This window comes from Alosa sapidissima, chromosome 20 (assembly GCF_018492685.1).
Source record: "Alosa sapidissima isolate fAloSap1 chromosome 20, fAloSap1.pri, whole genome shotgun sequence".
In the NCBI taxonomy this organism is placed as follows: domain Eukaryota; kingdom Metazoa; phylum Chordata; class Actinopteri; order Clupeiformes; family Clupeidae; genus Alosa; species Alosa sapidissima.
The window spans coordinates 31,634,985-31,657,577 of NC_055976.1; the positions used below are offsets into that span (position 1 = coordinate 31,634,985).

At 43.3% G+C, this 22,593-nt stretch overlaps 1 protein-coding gene and 1 long non-coding RNA gene across 3 annotated transcripts; both read left to right on the forward strand.

Annotated features, from left to right (window-relative positions):
• The first annotated feature begins 3,100 nt into the window (after nucleotides 1–3,100).
• lyve1a (lymphatic vessel endothelial hyaluronic receptor 1a) lies at nucleotides 3,101–9,313 on the forward strand. Of its 2 annotated transcripts, XM_042073853.1 has the most exons (6): nucleotides 3,101–3,271; nucleotides 3,895–4,072; nucleotides 4,536–4,675; nucleotides 5,185–5,346; nucleotides 6,860–6,938; nucleotides 8,518–9,313. In XM_042073853.1, exons 1-6 carry the CDS (start codon nucleotides 3,202–3,204, stop codon nucleotides 8,783–8,785), a joined length of 897 nt encoding a protein of 298 aa, XP_041929787.1. In that variant the 5' UTR covers nucleotides 3,101–3,201; the 3' UTR covers nucleotides 8,786–9,313. The 2 variants fall into 2 exon arrangements, with proteins under 2 accessions (XP_041929787.1, XP_041929788.1); XM_042073854.1 differs by lacking the exon at nucleotides 5,185–5,346.
• A 1,850-nt stretch (nucleotides 9,314–11,163) lies between these two features.
• Nucleotides 11,164–20,456, forward strand: LOC121693979. The gene is made up of 5 exons (XR_006025643.1): nucleotides 11,164–12,111; nucleotides 17,668–17,741; nucleotides 19,791–19,836; nucleotides 20,026–20,120; nucleotides 20,327–20,456. It is a non-coding gene; the product is annotated as an uncharacterized LOC121693979 (long non-coding RNA).
• Nucleotides 20,457–22,593: the final 2,137 nt, after the last annotated feature.

A 22,593-nucleotide genomic window follows, 5' to 3' on the forward strand; every position in this document is an offset into this window, starting at 1 on the left:
GACGTCGAGAACAAAGCTGAGCTGTTAGATCTGTAGAACATCTACTTCTGTGCAATAACATGGGCTGATACTACATAGGCCAGTTATTACTTCTATAATCATGGGGCAATGCTTTGGGCGAACACAATGTTCATAAACGAAACAGGCATGAGAAGGGAGATGACTTTATGACGATTCAATAACGAAACCGAGTTTGCCATCGTTGCGCAAGTCGCCCAATTTCTCGCTAGTTGTTAGACAAATATGTTCTGTCTGTAGGAATGGCCAAAATTAGTCGCTAAATCTAGCAACAAAGTCACTAAATTGGCAACAAGAGCACTGACAGGTCTAAAAGACCAAGAAAGTGACTTCGGATTGACTTCCAGGTCACATAAATCGGAAAAAATAAATATCAAAATCAGTTTCGGTCGTGAGGCCGTTTTTTAATGTTCTACTTTCGATCTGACCATAAAATCAAAAGTCTGACAAACAAAGCATTATTTGTTTGTTTGTATCACATTACTTAAACGAGTAATGAAATAACCAGTCATGTTTTCATTTTTTCATTTTGGATTCTGAATTGAATATCAAATGAGCGAATGATACACGGACCCCAGTCAGCTATACTGTTCATCCAGGTGTGGAATAAACCCACTGATCCAGGTCTGCTTGAATGGTCCTGAGGAAATGCATGTTTGTATGTGTATGTGTGTGTGAGTGAGTGAGTGTGTGAATGAGTGAGAGAGAGAGAGTGTGTGTGAGAGAGAGAGAGAGTTTCACACTTTTCCAACTTCTGGTAATTTGTGATTTTACAGGAATTAGAGATCAGGAGTCAAATGCTCCTGTGATCAGCCATCCTGTGACCTCCGCCTGTGTGTGTGTGTGTGTCTGTGTCTGTGTCTGTGTCTGTGTGTGTGTGTGTGTAGGGGTGTGTGTGAGTGGACGTGACGCAGGGCGGCCGATCACAGGAGTGTTATTGGCAGATCATAGGAAGTGGAAGGAACATTGGCTGGTTAATGAGAGTGGGGACAGGAAACCAGGGACCGACTGACGTGTGTGTGTGTGTGCATCAGCTACAGCAAAGCCAAGAAAACAAAACATCATTCCACACACACACATTCTCACACAGACATATGACCCATCAAATCGCAGCCCCTATTCTCCTTGGGGAACCACCTCAAAGGTACAGTATAGGCGGTAATCTTCCCCTGCTCACACACACACACACACACACACACACACACACACACACACACGTACGCACACACACTCAGTAACATGCACACAGAGAAACACACATAGAAACACTCTCAGTAACGTATACTGTACATCAAAACCATTATTTTGAAAAGATTTTGAGATCTGATATCGAACAACACAATCTGTTTGATTAATGTAGAGTAGAAGAGAATACAGAATACACACACACACACACACACACACACACACACACAGACTCATCATAATCTACTTACATCCAGAGGCAGACAGTACACAGCTTCATTACTTGAGTAAAAGTACAGATACCCTTTGCTAAGTACAAGTAAAAGTAAAACAGTTAAATGTCTACTTAAGTAAAAGTACTGACTAGTTACTAGTACTAGTTTTTAAAAGTACTTGAGTATCCAAGAGTACAAGAGTAGCCAACATTTTCTAAATATTGCATTAATACTGCCACAGTGCTCACATTTATGTACAGAAACGTCCTACGTGGAGTCATGAAAAATGTTAATGTTAATACCTTGGAGAATGTAAAAGGAATTGAAAGTAAAATCAAGACATTTTCATCTTTTCACCATGTTGCCAGGGATGGGCAGTATTTCTAATACATGTATTTAAAATACGTATTTCAAATACAAAATACTATTTTGTAATTGAAACACTTGAAGTGAAAACTATCATTAACTTGTTCAGAAAATTGAAATAGTCTGGCAAGGTGGTGCCACAGGTTGGCACATTCCTGTGATGGACCTGCTGCGTCTTCATCCATTGTTTCGTCCATGGTTTCGTCTCTTATCTAAATCTGACCATGGAGTTGACTTTGGTGGAAAGCTAAAGGTGATTGCTGATAGGCTGTCCCAATCAGTGGCGCCTGCACAATCCAATCACGTTTGAGAGGGAAACAACAAATTGAGGGTTTCCGAGATTTTTCTTTTTTCCTTTTTTTTAAGAAGTAGTAACGGGTACTCACGGTTATGGATAGAAATGTAGTGGAGTAAAGAGTACAATATTTGCCTCTCAAATGTACTTGAGTAAAGTCATGAGTACTCCCCAAAACTGATACTCGAGTAAAGTACAGATCCCTCAAAATTGTACTCAAGTACTGTACTCAAGTAAATGTACTCCGTTACTGTCCGGCTCTGCTTACAGTACATCATAATCTACTTACTTTTTAAACTATTTAAGCTATTGCCTATTTACTTATATTTACTATTCTTTGCTGTTGTTTATTAGCCTGGAAAATCCAGACCCTGATAATCTAGAAAGATTAAGGGGTCTGGCAAAGAACAATGTGATGGCCCAACTCGAGGGGCGGCAACAAGCATGCATTTAAAAATGTCACTGCACGCAATTGGTTAACACTAGACCATGTTTACTCTGAATGAATTCGGACTTCAACGCAATCGGATAACACTACGCCCAATGTTTACTGTCCTCCAAGCAGCGCTGTCTTCATCAGTTTAGCTGGTTCCCCAGAATGTTGGGGTAAAAGTAACGTGCATCATTGCTCTTTGCCAGAGTGTCTCGCAGAGACAATTCCATTGTGCTCTCGCGAGAACTCTGGATTTCCAGGGTAGTTGTTTATGCAAAGCAAATTAAATTGTGACATAAACACTGTCTGCCACCAAGATCTAGAGATGTGCAAAAGACCAGCATGATTACAGTTTTTATGTGTGTGTGTGTGTGTGAGTGTATGTGTGAGTGTATGTGTGTGTGTGTGTGTGTGTGTGTATGTGTGTGTGTGTGAGAGAGTGCATGTGAGTGTGTGTGTGAGTGTTTGTGTGTGTGTGTGTATGTGTGTGTGTGTGTGTTTGTGTGTGTGTGTGTGAGTGTGTGTGAGTGTGTGTGTGTGAGTGTGTGTGAGTGTGTGTGTGTGTGTGTCATCACCTCATCAGTGAGGTTTGAGCTCCGCCTGTTTCCTTCCTCTTGTCCAGTTAAAGAGCTCACCTCCCAGTCACCCCTCTAGTCCACACACACACACACACACACACACACACCATCATGACCAGAGTTTGGCTGCTGCTGCTGCTGCTGCCGCCTGCCTGTTCCATGCTTGTCCATCATCTGAGACGTAAGTCCACTTCAGACCGCCGGCCAGCGAGCTGGGCTTTGGGTTAGAGGGCATTACACTGCTGGGTTAGAGGGGATTACACTGCTGGGTTAGAGGGGATAACTGCTGGGTTAGACTGCTGGGTTAGAGGGGTTTACACTGCTGGGTTAGAGGGGATTACACTGCTGGGTTAGAGAGAATAACTGCTGGGTTAGAGGGGATTACACTGCTGGGTTAGAGGGGATTACAGTAACTGCTGGGTTAGACTGGGCTCTGGGGTCAGGGTTTGGGGTCACTCTGAGCCTGAGGGATGTGGTTGGGGTCAAGAGACAAGAGACTCTCTGAACGGTGTGGTTGGGGGTTGGAGTTAGGATGTAGCTGAATGCAGGTGTATTGTGATATAATTCATCTGTGTTAATGCAGTAGTGGGTTGGGGTTGAAAGAAGATACTGAGGGCTGTACTGAGGTACTGTAATGTAATTGTGTGTGTGTGTGTGTGTGTGTGCTTATGAGAGTGGTAGGTTAGAGTTAAGTATTTGTAAGTGTTTGTGACCTACATGTTAAGGGATAAGGGTAGGTATGTTCTGTTGTAAAGGTAAATTGTTTAATGTAATGTGTGTGTGTGTGTGTGTGTGTGTTGTCAGGCTTCCCTGACGCTGCCAGTGTGTGGGGTGTGTTTGAGGTGTCCCAGGTGCACGGGGGACAGCCCCAATACTCCTTCAACGCGTCCGTCGCCAGGGACGTCTGCCTGCAGATGGGCGTCGCCATGGCAACCAAAGACCAGGTGGACCAGGCCCTGCATCACGGGCTGCAGACGTGCAGGTGAGCAGCACAGGACTCTAGAACAGCAGCACAGGACTCTAGAACAGCAGCACAGGAGCAGGTGAAGGTGGGGTCCACAGGTGGACACTTTAAAACAGGCTTATAATAGAGATTTAGAGTAATGAGAGGAGGGGAGAGAGAAGACATGGAGGGAGAAGGAAAGGAGGGGGGAGGAGAGGAGGGGGAGAGAGAAGGGAGGAGGAGAGGAATGTATGTGTACTAGGGCTGTCAAATCATTATTATTTTTAAATTGCAATTAATTGCTGAATTTCTATACTTAATCACGATAAATCACATATTTTATCACATGATACAAATTCTATTATTTTGCATTTCAGAACTTTCCAGAAGTCCATATTAACAAAGTAAAGCAATTCATACCAGTGTATCTTGATTGGGAATCAAATGAATGCAGAGTTACTTTATGAACTTAACTTCAACAGTTCCCTGTTGTTCCCTTCAGGTTCGGCTGGGTGGACGAGCAGGTCGCGGTCATTCCCCGGCTCCAGGCCTCCACTCTCTGTGGTCAGAACCGCACCGGACTGGTGCTGTGGCGAGCTTCAGTCAACTTACTCTTTGATGTGTTCTGTTTCAACCAAACAGGTAGAGTCTGTTGGCCTGAACTTTCATAATGGAAACTGATATAGCTGTATTGCTAAGAGACACATACTATAAAACGTTTAACTGTGACAGTGTTCTGGTGAGGGTGCTATGCTAACTCTATGCTAATTCAATGTCAATGTTCTGGTGTAGGTGCTATGCTGTCTATAACTGTCTGCTAATGTTATACACCATTTAAAAGCTTTGACTGCTAACCTAATTCTGGTGAGGGCACTATGCTAACACTCTGTTAACCCAATAACAGTACTCTGGTGAGCTAACACTCTGCTAACCCAATAACAGTATTCTGGTGAGGGAGCTATGCTAACACTTTGCTAACCAAATGACAGTACAGTGTTCTGGTGAGGGAGCTATGCTAACAGTTGTGTCAAGACTCACAATGATGATTTGAGGTGCTAGATTAATAACAGGGAATGAAGTCTCAGTCACAGTGATTAGAACAGTAGCTGTTCTAAAAGCAGTCGTAAAAGATCCCGTTCTGTAACCTGCAGACCATGAGCTCCAACTACATGGCACAACAACGACTGTGCGCCCCCTCATAATGAGCGCATCACCCCCTTCTTCCTCAACTTCACCCTCCTCTTCCTCCTCAACGTCTCCTGCAGTCAATCAAGTGGAGGAGGCCCTGAACAGCAGACAGACAGCAGCTGGAGGTGTGTGTGTGTGTGTGTGTGTTTGTGTTTTGACCTACAGTAAGGGAGGTTTGGAGCAAAACGGGCATAGGCCTTTCTCATTTGGCAACGCGACAAGTGAGAGTGTGATAACGGATTCCCTGGCAGGTGTAATAGAAAGAAACAAAATTCCAGTGAATATTTCACGTCTTATCAAAGACTGGCGGCTGTTAATAGTGACGTTTTTTGCTTCAAAAATAAAGCCAAGACACATAATAAGGAACATAAGGGCCGAAACTACTAATGAATAATATAGCTGTAGAAATAATATAAAAATCATATGATATGAATTCTACTAATGAATATAAAAATCATATAAAAACCATACGATATGAATTCTACTAATGAATATAAAAATCATACGATATGAATTCTACTATTGAATATAAAAATCATATATATAAAAATCATACGATATGAATTCTACTATTGAATATAAAAATCATACGATATGAATTCTGATTTCAGTGTTATTCTGATTTCAGTGCGTATATGTCTCTGTGTGTGTGACTTCATTAAGTGATGGGAACTTTTGCATTTATTCTCCATTTGTGTTTAAATGTTTAGATACGTTCTGTGTGTGTGTCTGTGTGTGTGTGATTTATTCTCCATTTGTGTGGTGTGTTTAAATGTTTAGATACGTTCTGTGTGTGTGTGTGTGTGTGTGTGATTTATTCTCCATTTGTGTGGTGTGTTTAAATGTTTAGATACCTTCTGTGTGTGTGTGTGTCTTATTTATTCTCTATTTGTGTGGTGTGTGTATGTTTAGATACGTTCTGTGTGTGTGTGTGTGTGTGTGTGTGTCTGTGTGTGATTTATTCTCTATTTGTGTGGTGTGTGTATGTTTAGATATGTTCTGTGTGTGTGTGTGTGTGTGTGTGTCTGGGTGTCTGTGTGATTTATTCTCTATTTGTGTGGTGTGTGTATGTTTAGATATGTTCTGTGTGTGTGTGTGTGATTTATTCTCTATTTGTGTGGTGTGTGTATGTTTAGATACGTTGTGTGTGTGTGTGTGTGTCTGTGTTATTTATTCTCTATTTATGTGGTGTGTGTATGTTTAGATACGTTCTGTGTGTGTGTGTCTGTGTGATTTATTCTCTATTTGTGTGGTGTGTGTATGTTTAGATACGTTCTGTGTGTCTGTGTGATTTATTCTCTATTTGTGTGGTGTGTGTATGTTTAGATACGTTCTGTGTGTGTGTGTGTGTGTCTGTGTGATTTATTCTCTATTTGTGTGGTGTGTGTATGTTTAGATACGTTCTGTGTGTGTGTGTGTGTGTCTGTGTGATTTATTCTCTATTTGTGTGGTGTGTGTATGTTTAGATACGTTCTGTGTGTGTGTGTGTGTGTGTCTGTGTGATTTATTCTCTATTTGTGTGGTGTGTGTATGTTTAGATACGTTCTGTGTGTGTGTGTGTGTGTGTGTGTGTGTGATTTATTCTCTATTTGTGTGGTGTGTGTGTATATGTTAAGATACATTGTGTGTGTGTTTCAGAGGTACCCACTGTGCTTGTGATCTCTGTGATGTTTGTGCTGCTGCTACTGGGAGTCACTACTCTATGGTACATCAGGAGGTGAGTACACACACACACACACACACACTCAAACACACACACACCTTAACTCACTCACTCACAGCGGAGGTGAAGGATGCTGACGGTATGTGTGTGTGTGTGTGTGTTTGAGGGTGTGTGTGTGTGTGTGTGTGTGTGTGTGTGTGACTGTGACTCATACATACCACCTCTCACACACTGATAAAGAGAGCAGAGGTGAAGGATGCTGTTGGTCCTTTCACATGCTGTCAACACATCTCTCCACAGATTAAACACACGTGTGTGTGTGTGTGTGTGTGTGTGTGTGTGTGTGTGTGTGTGTGTGTGTGGGTGTGTGCGTGTGTGTGTGCGTGTGTGTGTGTGTGGGTGTGTGTGTATGCGTGTGTGTGTGTGTGTGTGTGTGCGTGTGTGTGTGTGTGTGTAGCATTGTCAGCACATTGCTGCCCATCCATCCATACCATCCACAGCTGAGGGATTTCCTTTTGATAAGAGTATCTGCTTGCTCTTCCTGACCATGACCAGTTATGACACACACACACACAAATACACACACATGCACACATACACACATGGACACACACACACAAATACACAAACACACTGTAAACACACTTAAAAAAACAAGTCAACACATTTCACTAGCTTTTTTGAGTAATTTCAACTTGACAGTGAAGAACACAAATAATCAAGTTAAATCAACAAATGCTCCCAACTTGAAATATCTAGTAATACCAACTCAGTATTGTAAGTAAGGTGGACTTACAGTAGGTTGGCAACTCAAAAATTCTGTATACTGTATAACACACTCAGCACACAGTGAACACACAGTGAGGTGAAGCACACACTAATCCCGGCGCAGTGAGCTGCCTGCATCAACAGCACTCGGGGAGCAGTGAGGGGTTAGGTGCCTTGCTCAAGGGCACTTCCAAGGCCGTGCCTACTGGTCGGGGTTGAACCGACAACCCTCCGGTTACAGGTCCGAAGTGCTAACCAGTAGGCCACGGCTGCCCCAAAGCTGTATTCCCTGACCGGGAAATATGTCCTCATCTTTTTACTTAAGGCATTAAGATCAATTTCCAAAAGATGATTTTATATTCTTCTTTTTAGTCAGCTTTAGCAGAGGTGCCAATAATGCTAGGGGGTACAGTAGGTCAGGAGTGTTCAAACTGGCTGAAAATAAAAACATTGTTTGATCTATTTGGATTTTTGAGTTGTTATTTAGACTTGTTTTTGGTTAGAGTCAATATATTAGTTGGCATTAATATATATTTCCCTCACGGGATCAAAAGAGTACATACTTATATACTTATACTATATATTTTCAAGTTGGGAGCATTTGTTGATTTAACTTGATTATTTGAGTTCTTCACTGTCAAGTTGAAATTACTCAAAAAAGCTAGTGAAATGTGTTTTTTTAAGTAAACGCAGAGAGTTTTTTTACAGTGCATGCACACACACACATGGACACAAACACACACACACACACATGCACACACACGTACACACATGCACGCACACACATGCACACGCACACACACACACACACTGCTTTGTATGTGAGCTCTAACCTGTTTTGTGTCTGTATCCTCTGTATCTGAAGGAAGGGGAGCGTCTGCCCCCTGCTGGGTGGACGAGTTCACTGCAAGCCCAGCGACACCGAGCTGAAGGAGGCCTGTGTGGTCCATCTCACCTCCCACACACCAGACACATCACCAGCCTCCTCCCCAACACCTGACACCACCCAAACACCATCCATCATAACACCTACAGCCACTCAAACACCACCTATCATAACACCTGACACCACCCAAACACCAGACACATCACCAACCTCCTCCCTAACATCAGACATTTCTCCAACGACCTAAACCGTCCTTGTCCATAGGAACACAGCTCAGTATGATGTCTGCATTCACAGCCAGTGGCTCATATGGATGGAGGCTGGAGGCGCGTCTCTCCCCGGTCACATTTACCACGCGTATATAGCACCACACACACTATTTAATCACACACACACACGTCTCTCTCTGGTCACTAGTTAATATGGAAACTGCACACGCTGCACTGACGCCTTCTGCTGCACCGCTGGAGATTTAACCCAACACTGGAGATTTAGCCCAACACTGGAGATTTAACCCAACACAAAGCTGAATACCGCTGGAGATTTAACCCAACACAAAGCTGAATACATTCACCTAAAGTGGACTGTATTTTCTAAGGCATAAATAAAACATTTAGACTAGAGTAGGACCCTGTGTTGTTTTTGTAAAACGTAAATAAATCTTTTGTACTAGAGTAGAACTCTGTTCGTTTTTGTAAAGCGTAAATAAATCTTCTGGACTAGAGTAGGACCCTGTGTTGTTTTTGTAAAATGTAAATAAAACTTATGGACTAGAGTTGGACCCTGTGTTGTTTTTGTAAAATGTAAATAAAACTTATGGACTAGAGTTGGACCCTGTGTTGTTTTTGTAAAATGTAAATAAAACTTATGGACTAGAGTTGGACCTTGTGTTGTTCATCTGGCGTTCCAACAGCAGTGTCCATTATGACTCATAGTGTCCATTATGACTCATATACACTCATCAAGCCCACAGCAGTGTCCATTATGACTCATAGTGTCCATTATGACTCATATGCACTCATCAAGCCCACAGCAGTGTCCATTATGACTCATAGTGTCCATTATGACTCATATGCACTCATCAAGCCCACAGCAGTGTCCATTATGACTCATATGCACTCATCAAGCCCACAGCAGTGTCCATTATGACTCATAGTGTCCATTATGACTCATATACACTCATCAAGCCCACAGCAGTGTCCATTATGACTCATAGTGTCCATTATGACTCATATGCACTCATCAAGTCCACAGCAGTGTCCATTATGACTCATAGTGTCCATTATGACTCATATGCACTCATCAAGCCCACAGCAGTCTTTCTCAAAGGACACATCACCACGCCTAGTTCCACACACACACACACACACTAGGGCTGTATAACATTGTAATGGTCACCCATTAAAATTATGTGTTTTATTTTGAGCATGTACTCGGTATATGGTTTTGAATGTTACTGTTGGTATAATAGTAATTATGTGAGTCATGAACATTAGATAGGCTACCAGAAATGAAGTAAACACACGGGTATAGGACTGATTTTCACTCTGATAATGAGGAACTCCCATCAATTGGCCTGTCAATCAATGGGAGGCGTTCGTGGGACAGGCTCAAAGTTTTCTTAGGTTCTGGTATCACGTTAGGTAGGGGCAGCGCGAACAGGCCTATGTGTTTGACATGTTGGACTACGTGAGTGTGGAGTATCGTCGCACGGTCTCGGATTACCCTTTTTTGTTCTAAAGGACATTGTTGGATGCTTTGCCTTTTTTCTATATGGGGATTACTCATCTGGACGGACGTTTGCCAACAAGGACAGGCTGGTGAGACGCGGGGTTTTTAAAACCGGACCGCCGTGTCCTTCCTTATTTTTTTTCGTTCGCGGAGAGGCTGCCACTTCGTAAAAGGACATTGTTTTGTTTGCTCGGACATTTAGTTATTCCACGGTCTTGACCTATTGAACAATATACTTGACAAATTGTTTTGTGGGTATTTTGGGGTTGCTGGCGCGATGCGCGCACTTTGTTTTGTTTATGAGTGAATGAATGGAGCGGGCCTACTGTAGATTCCCGCCGGTACAATAATTCTATAAAGCACGGAGGTTTAACGTTTGTGTCCTTGTGTTATTCAACCGTGTTGGGTGAAACATCCTGGGGTTATTGCTAGGACGATCCATGTTTGTATTTTTTGGTTATTTAACGCATGTCCACTACTTTGATTGCCAGCAAGTGTAATGGAATAGTCGCCCCGCACCTTTTGATGCGTATTGTAGCCCTCGCTTTCGAAAGCATTAGAGAGCGTTTGTTACAACATTACTACATTACTAGTGGATAGTGATGATCTATGTGACTACATTACTAGTGGATAGTGATGATCTATATGACTACTGTGTGCTTATAACATTGCTACATTACTAGTGGATAGTGATGATCTATGTGACTACATTACTAGTGGATAGTGATGATCTATATGACTACATTACTAGTGGATAGTGATGATCTATATGACTACTGTGTGCTTATAACATCACTACATTACTAGTGGATAGTGATGATCTATATGACTACTGTGTGCTTATAACATCACTACATTACTAGTGGATAGTGATGATCTATATGACTACATTACTAGTGGATAGTGATGATCTATACGACTACTGTGTGCTTGTGTGTCTCTATCAGGGTGTCCTGCTGTGTGTGTGTCTGCATCCTGCATCACACATAACCAGCATTCAGGACAGATTCCCTGAAGCAGTGTGTGTGTGTGTGTGTGCTTGTGTACAATGTCTGACTTCTGCCCTTCTGTCCTGAGCTGTGAGGTCATCCGCAGTCACATGAGAGTATCTGTCAATGTGTGAGAGGAAGACTGAATGCAGGGTATGTGTGTGTGTGTGAATGCAGTGTGTGTGTGTGATCTCTGGTCCGCCTCTTAAACTCTTCAGATGTTCCGGATTACTGAGCTAATCTCCTTGGACAAAATGTCCTAGTAATGCATCTGATGTGTGTCTGAGTGCAGGAATATGTGCGGGAGTGTTTATGTTTCTACATGTGTGTGTATATGTGTGTGTATGTGACCATTGTGTCTATGTATGCAGGTGTGTGTGTGTGTGTCTGCGTGTGGTGTGTGTGTGTGTGTGATTATTGTGTCTATGTATGTGTAACCCACCTTAAAGTTTGGTTACTAAGACCATAACTTTAGTTTTAGAATGGTTTGAGTACAATACATATTTAAATATATAAATATGAATAAGTAGCAAGAACAAGAAGCTGAGTTTACATGATTATATGTATTTATTTTTCATTCTCTTTTTGGTCTGCTTGAAAGTGCACGTATTTGAAAAGACTTTTATTGTGGTATAGTCATCTCCTAGGTGACGGGGTTTGTTTTTTCACTCGAGACTCCACTTGAATGAATTTGATTAGATTACGTGATTCATAACCCTCTTAAGAAAAATAATACTTGTGTAATAATCTACCTTTTCTAAATCTACCTATCTTATCGAATCATCGTACCCTTCCTTGTACTTATTTTTCTACGGATTGTTGAAGACCTGTGTTTTTTAAATCTCGAACTCCGGTGAGTTAAAATACTCCGCTAGCATTCTGCTAGCGAGTGATTAGCACCGCTAGCTGCTAGTGCATTAATTCAATAGGATGATTAGCAGGCTAATCTGAGATTTGCTTTTACTTTATTGTTCTTTTAAGTGCTGCTATTGTAATGATATTGTCTTTATGTATGTTTCTGAGTAATATAGAAGTTATTAATGAATATATTGAATTACCAGTACATGATTTTATATGACCGTTGATAGTAACGAACTCCTAAGAGAGACGTTAAAGCGATAGTTCGGAGTAATTTCACCCTAGGGTCCTTTGCACCATGACCCCGAGCCAAACACCCTCCCAGAACCTGCTGTCCCTTGGTCGAACCCTGGTCGAGTAGCGCTGTCAGAAACTAATGACTTTCTGCAGGCGTAATAGAACCAACTTTTATCTCGTAAATTACCCCACTAATAATGCCCTGAATGGTACGAACCTTCTACAGCAGTACAACTACGTTCTTTACTCATAAAACGAGGCATTGAAAAGTTTGTAAGTACACCAGGAGTTAAATAACACTTGCCTGATGGACTCTACTCTCTGCTACTATCTACCGCTGCGTCCGCTAGCCTACTTTGAAAAGTTGGGCTGCGTCCTAATCCAACCGCAGGCTGGCTAATCATGTCAAAAGAATGATAGTGAGCAAACCAAAGATTCTTGATTAACGTTACTGCTCAGACTTCTGCATGCGTGGCAAAATATGGGGTTGTCTCATAGCACTGTTAGATCTGACAAACAACAATTGACTACTTTTACCACTGCTAGGTAATAATAAAAATAATGAAACGAGCATATGATCAATATTGAGCCAACTATATCTTCTTTTCCAGCCTTACTGTAGAAATGAAGTGGCCATGGGAACATAGTGCACCCCCATGGTTTCTAAATTTGTGCCATTCCAAAATACCTTTTTTTTCTTTAGCAGTTAGTTGACAATGAAGTAGGGAAAGGTCAATTTAGCAGAATCAGCACCTTAATTAATATCATTACCACCTGGGTCTGCTGTGAGAAAATGGTCGTTTAGCTCATATCCGTATCACAGGTTTGGGCCAAATCAGTGTTTTGTATTTTAAACGCATCTCCTGACTTCCAGTTGAGTTGCGGAAATTGGACCTGGGACAAATCTGTGAACCGGTGATAAAACAGCATTGCTAGCAGAGCTGAAACCTCTATCAGGAGCAGATCTGGCCCACAGTCAGATACCGTATGTCCGCTACAGGCGGATCTAAAGGCTTTTGGGCTAAAGGCCCAAAGGAAATTGTTATCTGGGAACTTAGTTGAATTAGAACTGTAACTGAATTGGAATTTAGTGAGATCTTACGACTTTGATATTGAATATATGAGCTTAATTGTATTCTCAAACTGCTGTATGCAGATTGGTTTTTTATGTACACTGGAACACTGGAAGGCGAGTCAGTCCCCTTGGATCGATTGAACTGTTCTGCCCTTTCATACTGGATAACCAACCCCTCAAACTGCCCTTTCATACTGGAGAACCAACCCCTCGAACTGCCCTTTCACACTGGAGAACCAACCCCTTGAACTGCCCTTTCATACTGGATAACCAACCCCTTGGATCTGTTCCCTGGATACAGATAAGCCTTCACACATACACTGACATTGTACACTCACACCACCTTACCCGGGTATTTCTTTTCTTTTGGACATTTGAGTTTTTAACTATTGATTTGATACTTTGCATTTTTAAGAGCTCTTTTATTATTTTATAGGGTTTTGTATTTATTTACTATTTATTTTCTATTTACTAATTTATTTCCTCTTACTTGTATATACTTGTATTTAATAAACCTGCATTATTTATTTATAACATTTTACATACTGGTGTCAATTTACTCCCCCCTTAATGCCGAACCTAGAACTGGCCTAAACCTAATCGTAACCCATAGAGGCACCTCCTTTTACTTTAAGTAAAGTAGAGCAGAGGGGCGCTACATATGCATGTGGTGTGTGTGTGTGTGTGTGTGTGTGACCATTGTGTCTATTTTTTTTGTTATCAAGTTTTTTATTGTATTTTATAATTCATACAAGCAACAAACAGAAATACATCTAAGACAACAGATACAGTAAGACAACATACAACATTCAACCACATTCACCCTCCAGGTCTTGCTCCCCACACCCCAGCCCAAAAAGAAAAAAAATTCAGTTAACTGAAACAGCTCAACAAAGTTGATAAAATTATATACCAAGTTAGAATGGAAGATGAAAAGAAATTGAGTTAGCAGAAAGGGGACATAAGGCCATGGCTACTATCCCAACATACTGTCAATAAAAGATGACCATAAATTAATGTTTTTAGCCTGAGCGCCATGCATTATGGCCACAGATTTCTCTAGTTTAGCCAGATCTATAACGGTGTTCACCCAGTGTTGACAGGACAGATAAGGTTCCTTCCATCGCTGTGCTATAAGCTTCTTGGCAGCAGTAAGGCCTACCAGGAGCCAGCATTGGTGCATCAAAGAAAGGTCTAGACCAGAGATATCGTTCAGCAATAGGATAATTGGGGAGTGGGGGATGGTATGCTCAAGTACTATGGACATCTTGTTGGAGACCATACTCCAAAAGTCTCTCACACCAGGGCAATCCCAGACCATGTGGATGAAGCTTCCTGTAGCTCCTAAAGAACATAGCTGGCAGTGGGGAGATGGGTTTAGTTTCATCAAAGATTATTTACGTGGAGTGCAGTAGAGTCTGTGTATAAAGTTATAATGAATCATCTGATGGTTGGGATTACGCGATGATAGGGCTATCCTTGACCAGACTGTGGTCCAATTGTATTAGGTGCAATTGAGAGATCATGGCTCCAGTGACTATCAACTTGCAGGGGTTTTTCTACACGTTTGGTGATGTATGTGTAAAGAGAGGAGACCAAGCCTTGGCTAGATAGACTACCACACATGTTATGGAGTGGATGAGGCTACACGTTTGGTGATGTATGTGTAAAGAGAGGAGACCAAGCCTTGGCTAGATAGACTACCACACATGCTATGGAGTGGGCGAGGCTCCAAAGTTTCTCCCCAGGGACTCTGTATGCCCGTAAGGCACAACAGAGTTGCAGGTAGAAGAAAAAAGAAGTGCCAGGTAGGTTGTAATGTGATGTGTGTGACTGTGTGTGTGTGTGACCATTGTGTCTATGTATGCAGGTGTGTTTGTGTGTCTGCATGTGTAGTATGTGTGTGTGTGTCTGCTTGTGGTGTGTGTGTGTGTGTTGAGGTTGATTAAGTTGAAGGCGTGGGAATCAGTGAGAAGAGATACCACTTTCACCTGCTGATCAGCACTGATCTCAAGGAATCTCAAATCCTCATCAAGATCAACCACACACACATGTACAGACACACACACACACACTCACACACACACACAATCGTAGTTGTGGGATCTGTAGACTCCCACAGGCAGATGAAGGACACTGAGCCAATGGGATTAGCGATCACACCTGCCTGTCTGGGACAGACACAAACACAACATGAGTGTGAGAGAGGAGAGGCTGAAGGTGTGTGTGTGCCTGTGTGTGTGTGTGGTTTGGCAGGTAAGTTCTGTAGGGAGGACTTGGCAATGTTTGGCCAGATCCAGCCACTAGAGGGAGCTCCAGGCTATGGATAAAAGTACCATAAGCCTCCAGGCTGAGAGGAGGAGAGGAGGGGAGAGGAGGAGAAGAGGAGAGGAGGAGAGAGGAGAGGAGGAGAAGAGGAGAGGAGGGGAGGAGAGAGGAGGAGAGGAGAGGAGGGAAGGAGAGAGAAGAGGAGAGGAGGGGAGAGAAGAGGAGAGGAGGAGAAGAGGAGAGGAGGAGAGAGGAGGAGAAGAGGAGAAAGCAAATCCAGCAGAGTAGGACGTGCAGTCATGAAGCAGAGGGAGAGCAGAATGGAATGTACACACACACCACACACACACACATACACCCACACACACACCCACACACACATACACACCCACATACACACACACACACACCCACACACATACACACATACACCACACACACCCACATACACACACGCACCCACACACACACACCACACACATACGCCCACTTTGCAGATTCCTCATCTGCCAGGAGGTGCATGAGATTCAGAAGCAGACACATGCACACAACATGTACACACACATGCACACTCACATGTACACACACATGCACACACACATGCACGCACACATGCACACACACATGCACACACACATGTACACACACACACATGCACACACATATGTACACACACATGCACACACACATGCACACAAACATGCACACACACATGTACACACACATGCATACACACATGCACACACACGTACACACACAGAGGGCCACACATGCACACACACACACACATGTAACTGCAGAGCAGTGTCTTCCTGTGGGCTGCATTGGGACTATGTGCTGCTCTGTGTCTGTGTGCATCTTAGTGGATATGGATGTGTGCAGGAGTGTGTGTGTGAGCATTTGAGTGAGTGCATGTGTGTGTGTGTCTTTCTCTGTCCCTGTGTGTGTTAGTGTGCTCTGTTTTACTCAGGAATGTGACTGGTGGCCCAGGTTTTAACAAGGTCCAGTAATATTTTAGTAAATCATACCAGATGTAGAGTCTCTCTTTCTCTCTTTTCTCATCTCTCTCTCTCAATGTAATTAAAATATTAAAATGTGCTTTACTGGCATGACAAATGAAGTATTTGCATTGCCAAAGCAATCATACAGAAGGATGCATAGAACAAGATATTTAAATGTCTGCAAACTCAAGTAAACCATTGTACACTTACATACACCTGGACTTCCTAACCAACAGAGCTCTCTCTAACTAGTCTGTTAGGTTAGTTAACCACACCTCCTTAACCATCACCCTGAACACCGGCGTACCACAGGGATGTGTGCTGAGCCCTCTCGTCTACTCCCTCTTCACCTACGACTGCACACCTGTACATGGCTCTAACACCATTGTCAAGTATGCAGATGACACTACGGTGATTGGGCTCATCAGCAATAACGATGAGACGGCTTACAGGGAGGAGCTCCAACACCTAACATCGTGGTGCACTGACAACAACCTGGCTCTCAACACCAAGAAGACCAAAGAGCTAGGACTGTCTGAAGTCAAAAGCTAGGACTGAGGTGGGACTGAGGTGGAACCCTTGCCTGAAACCCACCCCATGCATTGCATTAAGCTTGGTTCTGCCTTCAAGATCTACAACTCCATCTTGAAGGGCTCGGCCTACAGTGAGCTCCGAGTTTCAGGCCAAGAAGCGGTGAAAAAACCCTCAACTGGAGAACATCGGTGAGAAGATTATTATTAATCTCTAGTTAGTCTTTGCACTTTTTGTTTATTAGTGTCTGTGTTTTTTCTTTCTTTATTTACTTGTTTTATAGCTTGGTGTGGAACGCATAGCTAATTTTTTACCATTAAATCAGCCTAAATTTTAGGCTTTACCATTAAATCATACTGCATGGTATAGTTCTGTTTCTGTTATTCATTTATTTAATTTGTTTATTACAATGATTTTTATCCCTCTACTGAAAACGTAGGCATTGTAGTCTCGAGCGGCTGCAGCACATTTGGAGTCCACTTCAACCCCATCATCACCACCTCCACACCTCTTGTAAGTAAGCTGTTCATGACCTTGAAAAAAAGCTAATTTCTAATGTATTTTTTAGTGATGCCATGCTGTGATTTACCTTATTTTCCGGACTATAAGTCACACTTTTTTTTCATAGTTTGGCTGGTCCTGCGACTTATAGTCAGATTCGGACAAATAAAAGCCAGTATAATTTTGTTTCAATTTAACTCATAAAAGAGCTTTTCTTAATAATTTATATTGTTGGTTGGTTTAATATTGTTGCCAATGAAAAGTCATCATCCTACACCATGAGTCTCCAACACGTTGCTCTCAAGCTACCAGTCGCACGCAGCCCCTTTCTGAGCTAGAGGCTGAAGCAATAACCTACATTTAAACACAATTGTTGCTGCCAGGCATCAGCCTACGAATTTTATAAAAAAGTAAATCATGCATAATTTAAAAAATAACTAAATGTAGGCTATCTTAGAGATCTTTGGCTATACGGAATACGGTTTCACTTGCAGCACAGCACACGTTCCACATCTCGCAATAAGCGGATGGAAATCCCAACACTCTTTCATACATGAAACTTAATAGTAAACCATTAAATACCCCACAGATTTCAGTGGACATCAGTCCCGATATTTAGCAATATAATCAAACAGTCCAAACGTAAATCAAATCTCAAATCGAACATCTTCTGCTTTTGATAGCCTACCGGTATGCCGCTCCAAACGAAAAGTAGGCCTATGTCTCACAATAAACGCAAGAAAAAGGCCTATAGCTGATCGCTGTTTTGCTACCAATTATCTTTCACGTAATAAATACGCACAGAAAGTGAAAGTAAGCCTACTATGCGCTCTGTGTCTGTAGCTGTCTGTTCACGTCCGCAATCGATTATAACGCATCCATGTTCTCCCGCGTTATAGGCCGTCATGCTTCTGTGTTTGCAAAATTCCTGACGGTTCCTGATCGCTAAACGTTTGTCGATAGCGTTTGATGCAGAAGCACCTATAATTTCACTTCAGCGGTGACAAATCCTGCTGAGAGAGAGAGAGCAACGAGAGAGAGAGGCAGCCCCAAAGTGGTGCGTGTGTGTGTCTCTGCATGGGGTTCAATTGAAGTTAGAGTTGGTCCGTCCAGTCAATAGTCCCGCATTCAGGCCACTCCATTATTAGATTAATGTCAGACAGCGCTGTAAAATCTGTGGGAATTTCTTGCACTATGATGGCTAGAGTTGCAGGACTTTTATTAGTATGCTCAATACTTAGTAATAATTTATGCGCAATACCCGCGCTGAAATTTAGGCCCTGGTTAAATGTGCATCTCGCTCTCTTTTTCTCTCAGCATGTTCTGCTGCCAGTTTCTGCCAATATGTCGTCCAAAATGCTTCATTGCATTGCATTCTCCACATTTTTAGTAGCTAAATTTTAATTTACCACATCAGCATTTTTGTTCAGTGAATCTTTTGTAAATTGCTTTACAATAGCGTCGGGGCCTTGTCAGCAGCCTCCGGCTTGCCTCTTGTCACTATTCACTCCGTCTTCAACATTCCCTGTAGAATTCTCAATATTTTTTGGCCTCAATGTGTCCAGTTACATAGTCTGTCTGTTCTTAGTCTTGGATTCTGTGAAATAAATGTCTAAATATCACCTGCTTGCTGCAGCTTCGGTCTGCACGTCCTTCTGCCGGCTTGTCTCTCCACATCGTCCAAAATGCTTGATTGCATTGCATTCTCCACATTTTTAGCTACATTTTGGTGTATCACGTGGCATTTTCTTTCAGTGAATCTTTTACTTTGCAATTACCTTCCTGCCCTCCTCTTGGCTGCCTTCACTCCTTCGTCTTCATTAACATTAATCTTTTTGGCCTCAATAATCTAGTTACATAGTCTCTGTTTTTGGTTTTGGATTTTGTTAAATACATTTCTAAATAAATGCGATTTATAGTCCGGTGCGACTTATATATGTTTTTTTCTTGTTCATGAAGCATTTTTTGACTGATGCAACTTGTACTCAGGAGCGACTTATAGTCTGGAAAATACGGTAAGCTATAATGACCTATATCCCACCCTTATTTCATGCATGGCAGGATGGAACCACAACCCATCACCACCTCCGTCTCCTCAACACCACTTGTAAGTAAACTGTTCATGACCTTGAAATGATGCATTTATGGGAGGGCGAGGGAAAAGTGGGAGTAGGCTATCACGCAAACACAGGGGAGGAGAAGTGCTAATAGCGATTGATTAGGTGCTCCACCATATATGAAAACAGCGCACGTCTGTTTTGCAGTGGAAAACTTAAATCTGAATTCCGGACTTTAGATCATCTTTAGATGCTCCCCTGGAGGAAGGCGAGGTGGGGGCCCAAGCGGCGGAGGAGGAGGAGGAGGACGTTGGCGAAAAGACAAAAGTGCAAAGTAATAGAATTTTAATGTGATTTTCATGTGATTAAATATGTGATTAATCGTAATTAACGGAATATAGTATTATAGGAATTCAGCGATTGATTGTGATTAAATTTTTAATCGTTTGACAGCTCTAATCTACTAGCTAAAAATGTAAACAATGCCAATCAGCTAGCTAAAAATGCTATTTTTCTAATTAATTTGTTTTCTGTTTTCAGTCATGACTCCAACAACAGCATGACAGAGTGCCCATGTCCATGTCCTACCACCTGACCACTGGGCACTCTGTGTTAAACATAGAGAGACCCATCCTCCTTAACATGGCGTCAGGGAGGACCCCTGGACAAGCACATCCCCAGGGCAACAAGGCTGGCGGTATTTAGATAGATAGATACTTTATTGATCCCCAGGGCAACAAGGCTGGCGGTATTTAGATAAATAGATACTTTATTGATCCCCAACAAGGCTGGCGGTATTTAGATAGATAGATACTTTATTGATCCCCAGGGCAACAAGGCTGGCGGCATTTAGATAGATAGATACTTTTTTGATCCCCAGGGCAACAAGGCTGGCGGTATTTGGCGGGAAAGGGGCAATCTTCGAGCCTGAGGGGGATTAAATTCCCTCAGTGTATTGGTAAGATTAACCTTCTAACACTGTTCCGGTCAAAAATGACCAATTTACACATTCCCCATACAATAAATATGGCATTTTTTATTAGATTGCCTGAAGACCTTATCTTCACAAAAGGCATTTGAGCGCATACAACTGACACAGACACAGAGATATATACACACTCACATGTACGCCCACTCTCTCTCTCACACACACACACACACACACAAACCCACACATGTTACACTCTCATTCAATGTGACATGACATGATAGTCACCTGATTTTTTTATGTATATTCACAGAAGAGTATCTATCTGGGTACCAGCAGTACCACGCTGGGGGGCCACGATGGGGAGGCCCTATGAAACGGCCCTCCAAGGCGTTGAGGGTGCGGCCCTATGAAACGGCCCTCTCCAAGGCGTTGAGGGTGCGCTCATTTTTGGGCAACAAGGCTGGCGGTATTTGGCGGGAAAGGGGCGATCTTCGAGCCTGAGGGGCATCAAGTTCCTTCTAGCAGCAGAGGAGGAGGAGCCAGCTGGGGTGGAGGAGGAGCCAGCTACAGAGGGAGAGGAGCCACTGGAGGGGGAGGAGCCAACTGTTGAGGGGGATGGGCCTGCAGAGGGGGAGGAGCAGGTACCTTTTGCACCAGTGCCTCCTGCCAACCACCCAACAACCATGGAGGAGTGGCTGGCGATGTCGGGGTTAATGCTTGGAGGCCTGATGGGGACCCACTGAGGCCGAGGGGTGCTGGAGCTGCAGAGCACGAGGTGCCAGACAGAGAACCCTGCAGAGTCCTAGGGGCCAGACAGAGAACCCTGCAGAGCACGAGGTGCCAGACAGAGAACCCTGCAGAGCACGAGGGGCCAGACAGAGAACCCGAGGGGCCAGACAGAGAACCCTGCAGAGCCCGAGGGGCCAGACAGAGATTTTAATTATTTAGATTAGATTAGATTAGATAGATTAGGGAGGACGCCAATACGGCGTAAGCCTTGTCCAGCTGTGGGTTGTGCTTACCACAGCTCACGGCTGGACAAGCATATAGAGGGACACCGACAGATGACCCCTGCGCAGCGGGCGGACCTTTTAAAGGCGGCCAAACTAAAGAAAGCCCTCGGCCTGCTGGCGGAGCTTAGGGCCACCAACCCATCTGTGCCGATGGCCACAGCTCTGGACCTCGACCAGGTGGAAGACCAGGCGGGGGAGGCACCCCATTTCCAACGGGAGGAGGAGGCAGGGGAGAACTTGGCCTTTCGCCGAGAGGTCCAGACTTACTGGGCCAAAGTTTCGACGAGAGGACCAGCTGCAGGTACAATCCGTGCTGGTAACTCCCGCCAACTGCCCATCAACATCTGGGCAACAAGGGCTGGCGGGGCATTTGGGCGGAAAGGGGCGCTCTTCGAGCCTGAGGGGCATCAAGTTCCCTCAGTCTATTGGTAAGATTAACCTTCTAATACTGTTCCAGTCCAAAATGACCGATTTACACATTCCCTGTAAAATAAATATGGCATTTTTCATCAGATTGCCTCAAGAAGTTATCTTCACAAAAGGCATTTGAACGCATACAATTCATTGTGACACAGACACACACACCTATGAAACGGCCCTCTCCAAGGCGTCAAGAGTGAGGCCCTATGAAACCGTCCTCTCCAAGGCGTCAAGAGTGAGGCCCTATGAAACGGCCCTCTCCAAGGCGTCAAGAGTGAGGCCCTATGAAACGGCCCTCTCCAAGGCGTCAAGAATGAGGCCCTATGAAACGGCCCTCTCCAAGGCGTTGAGGGTGCGGCCCTATTAAACGGCCCTCTCCAAGGCGTTGAGGGTGCGGCCCTATGAAACGGTCCTCTCCAAGGCGTCAAGAGTGAGGCCCTATG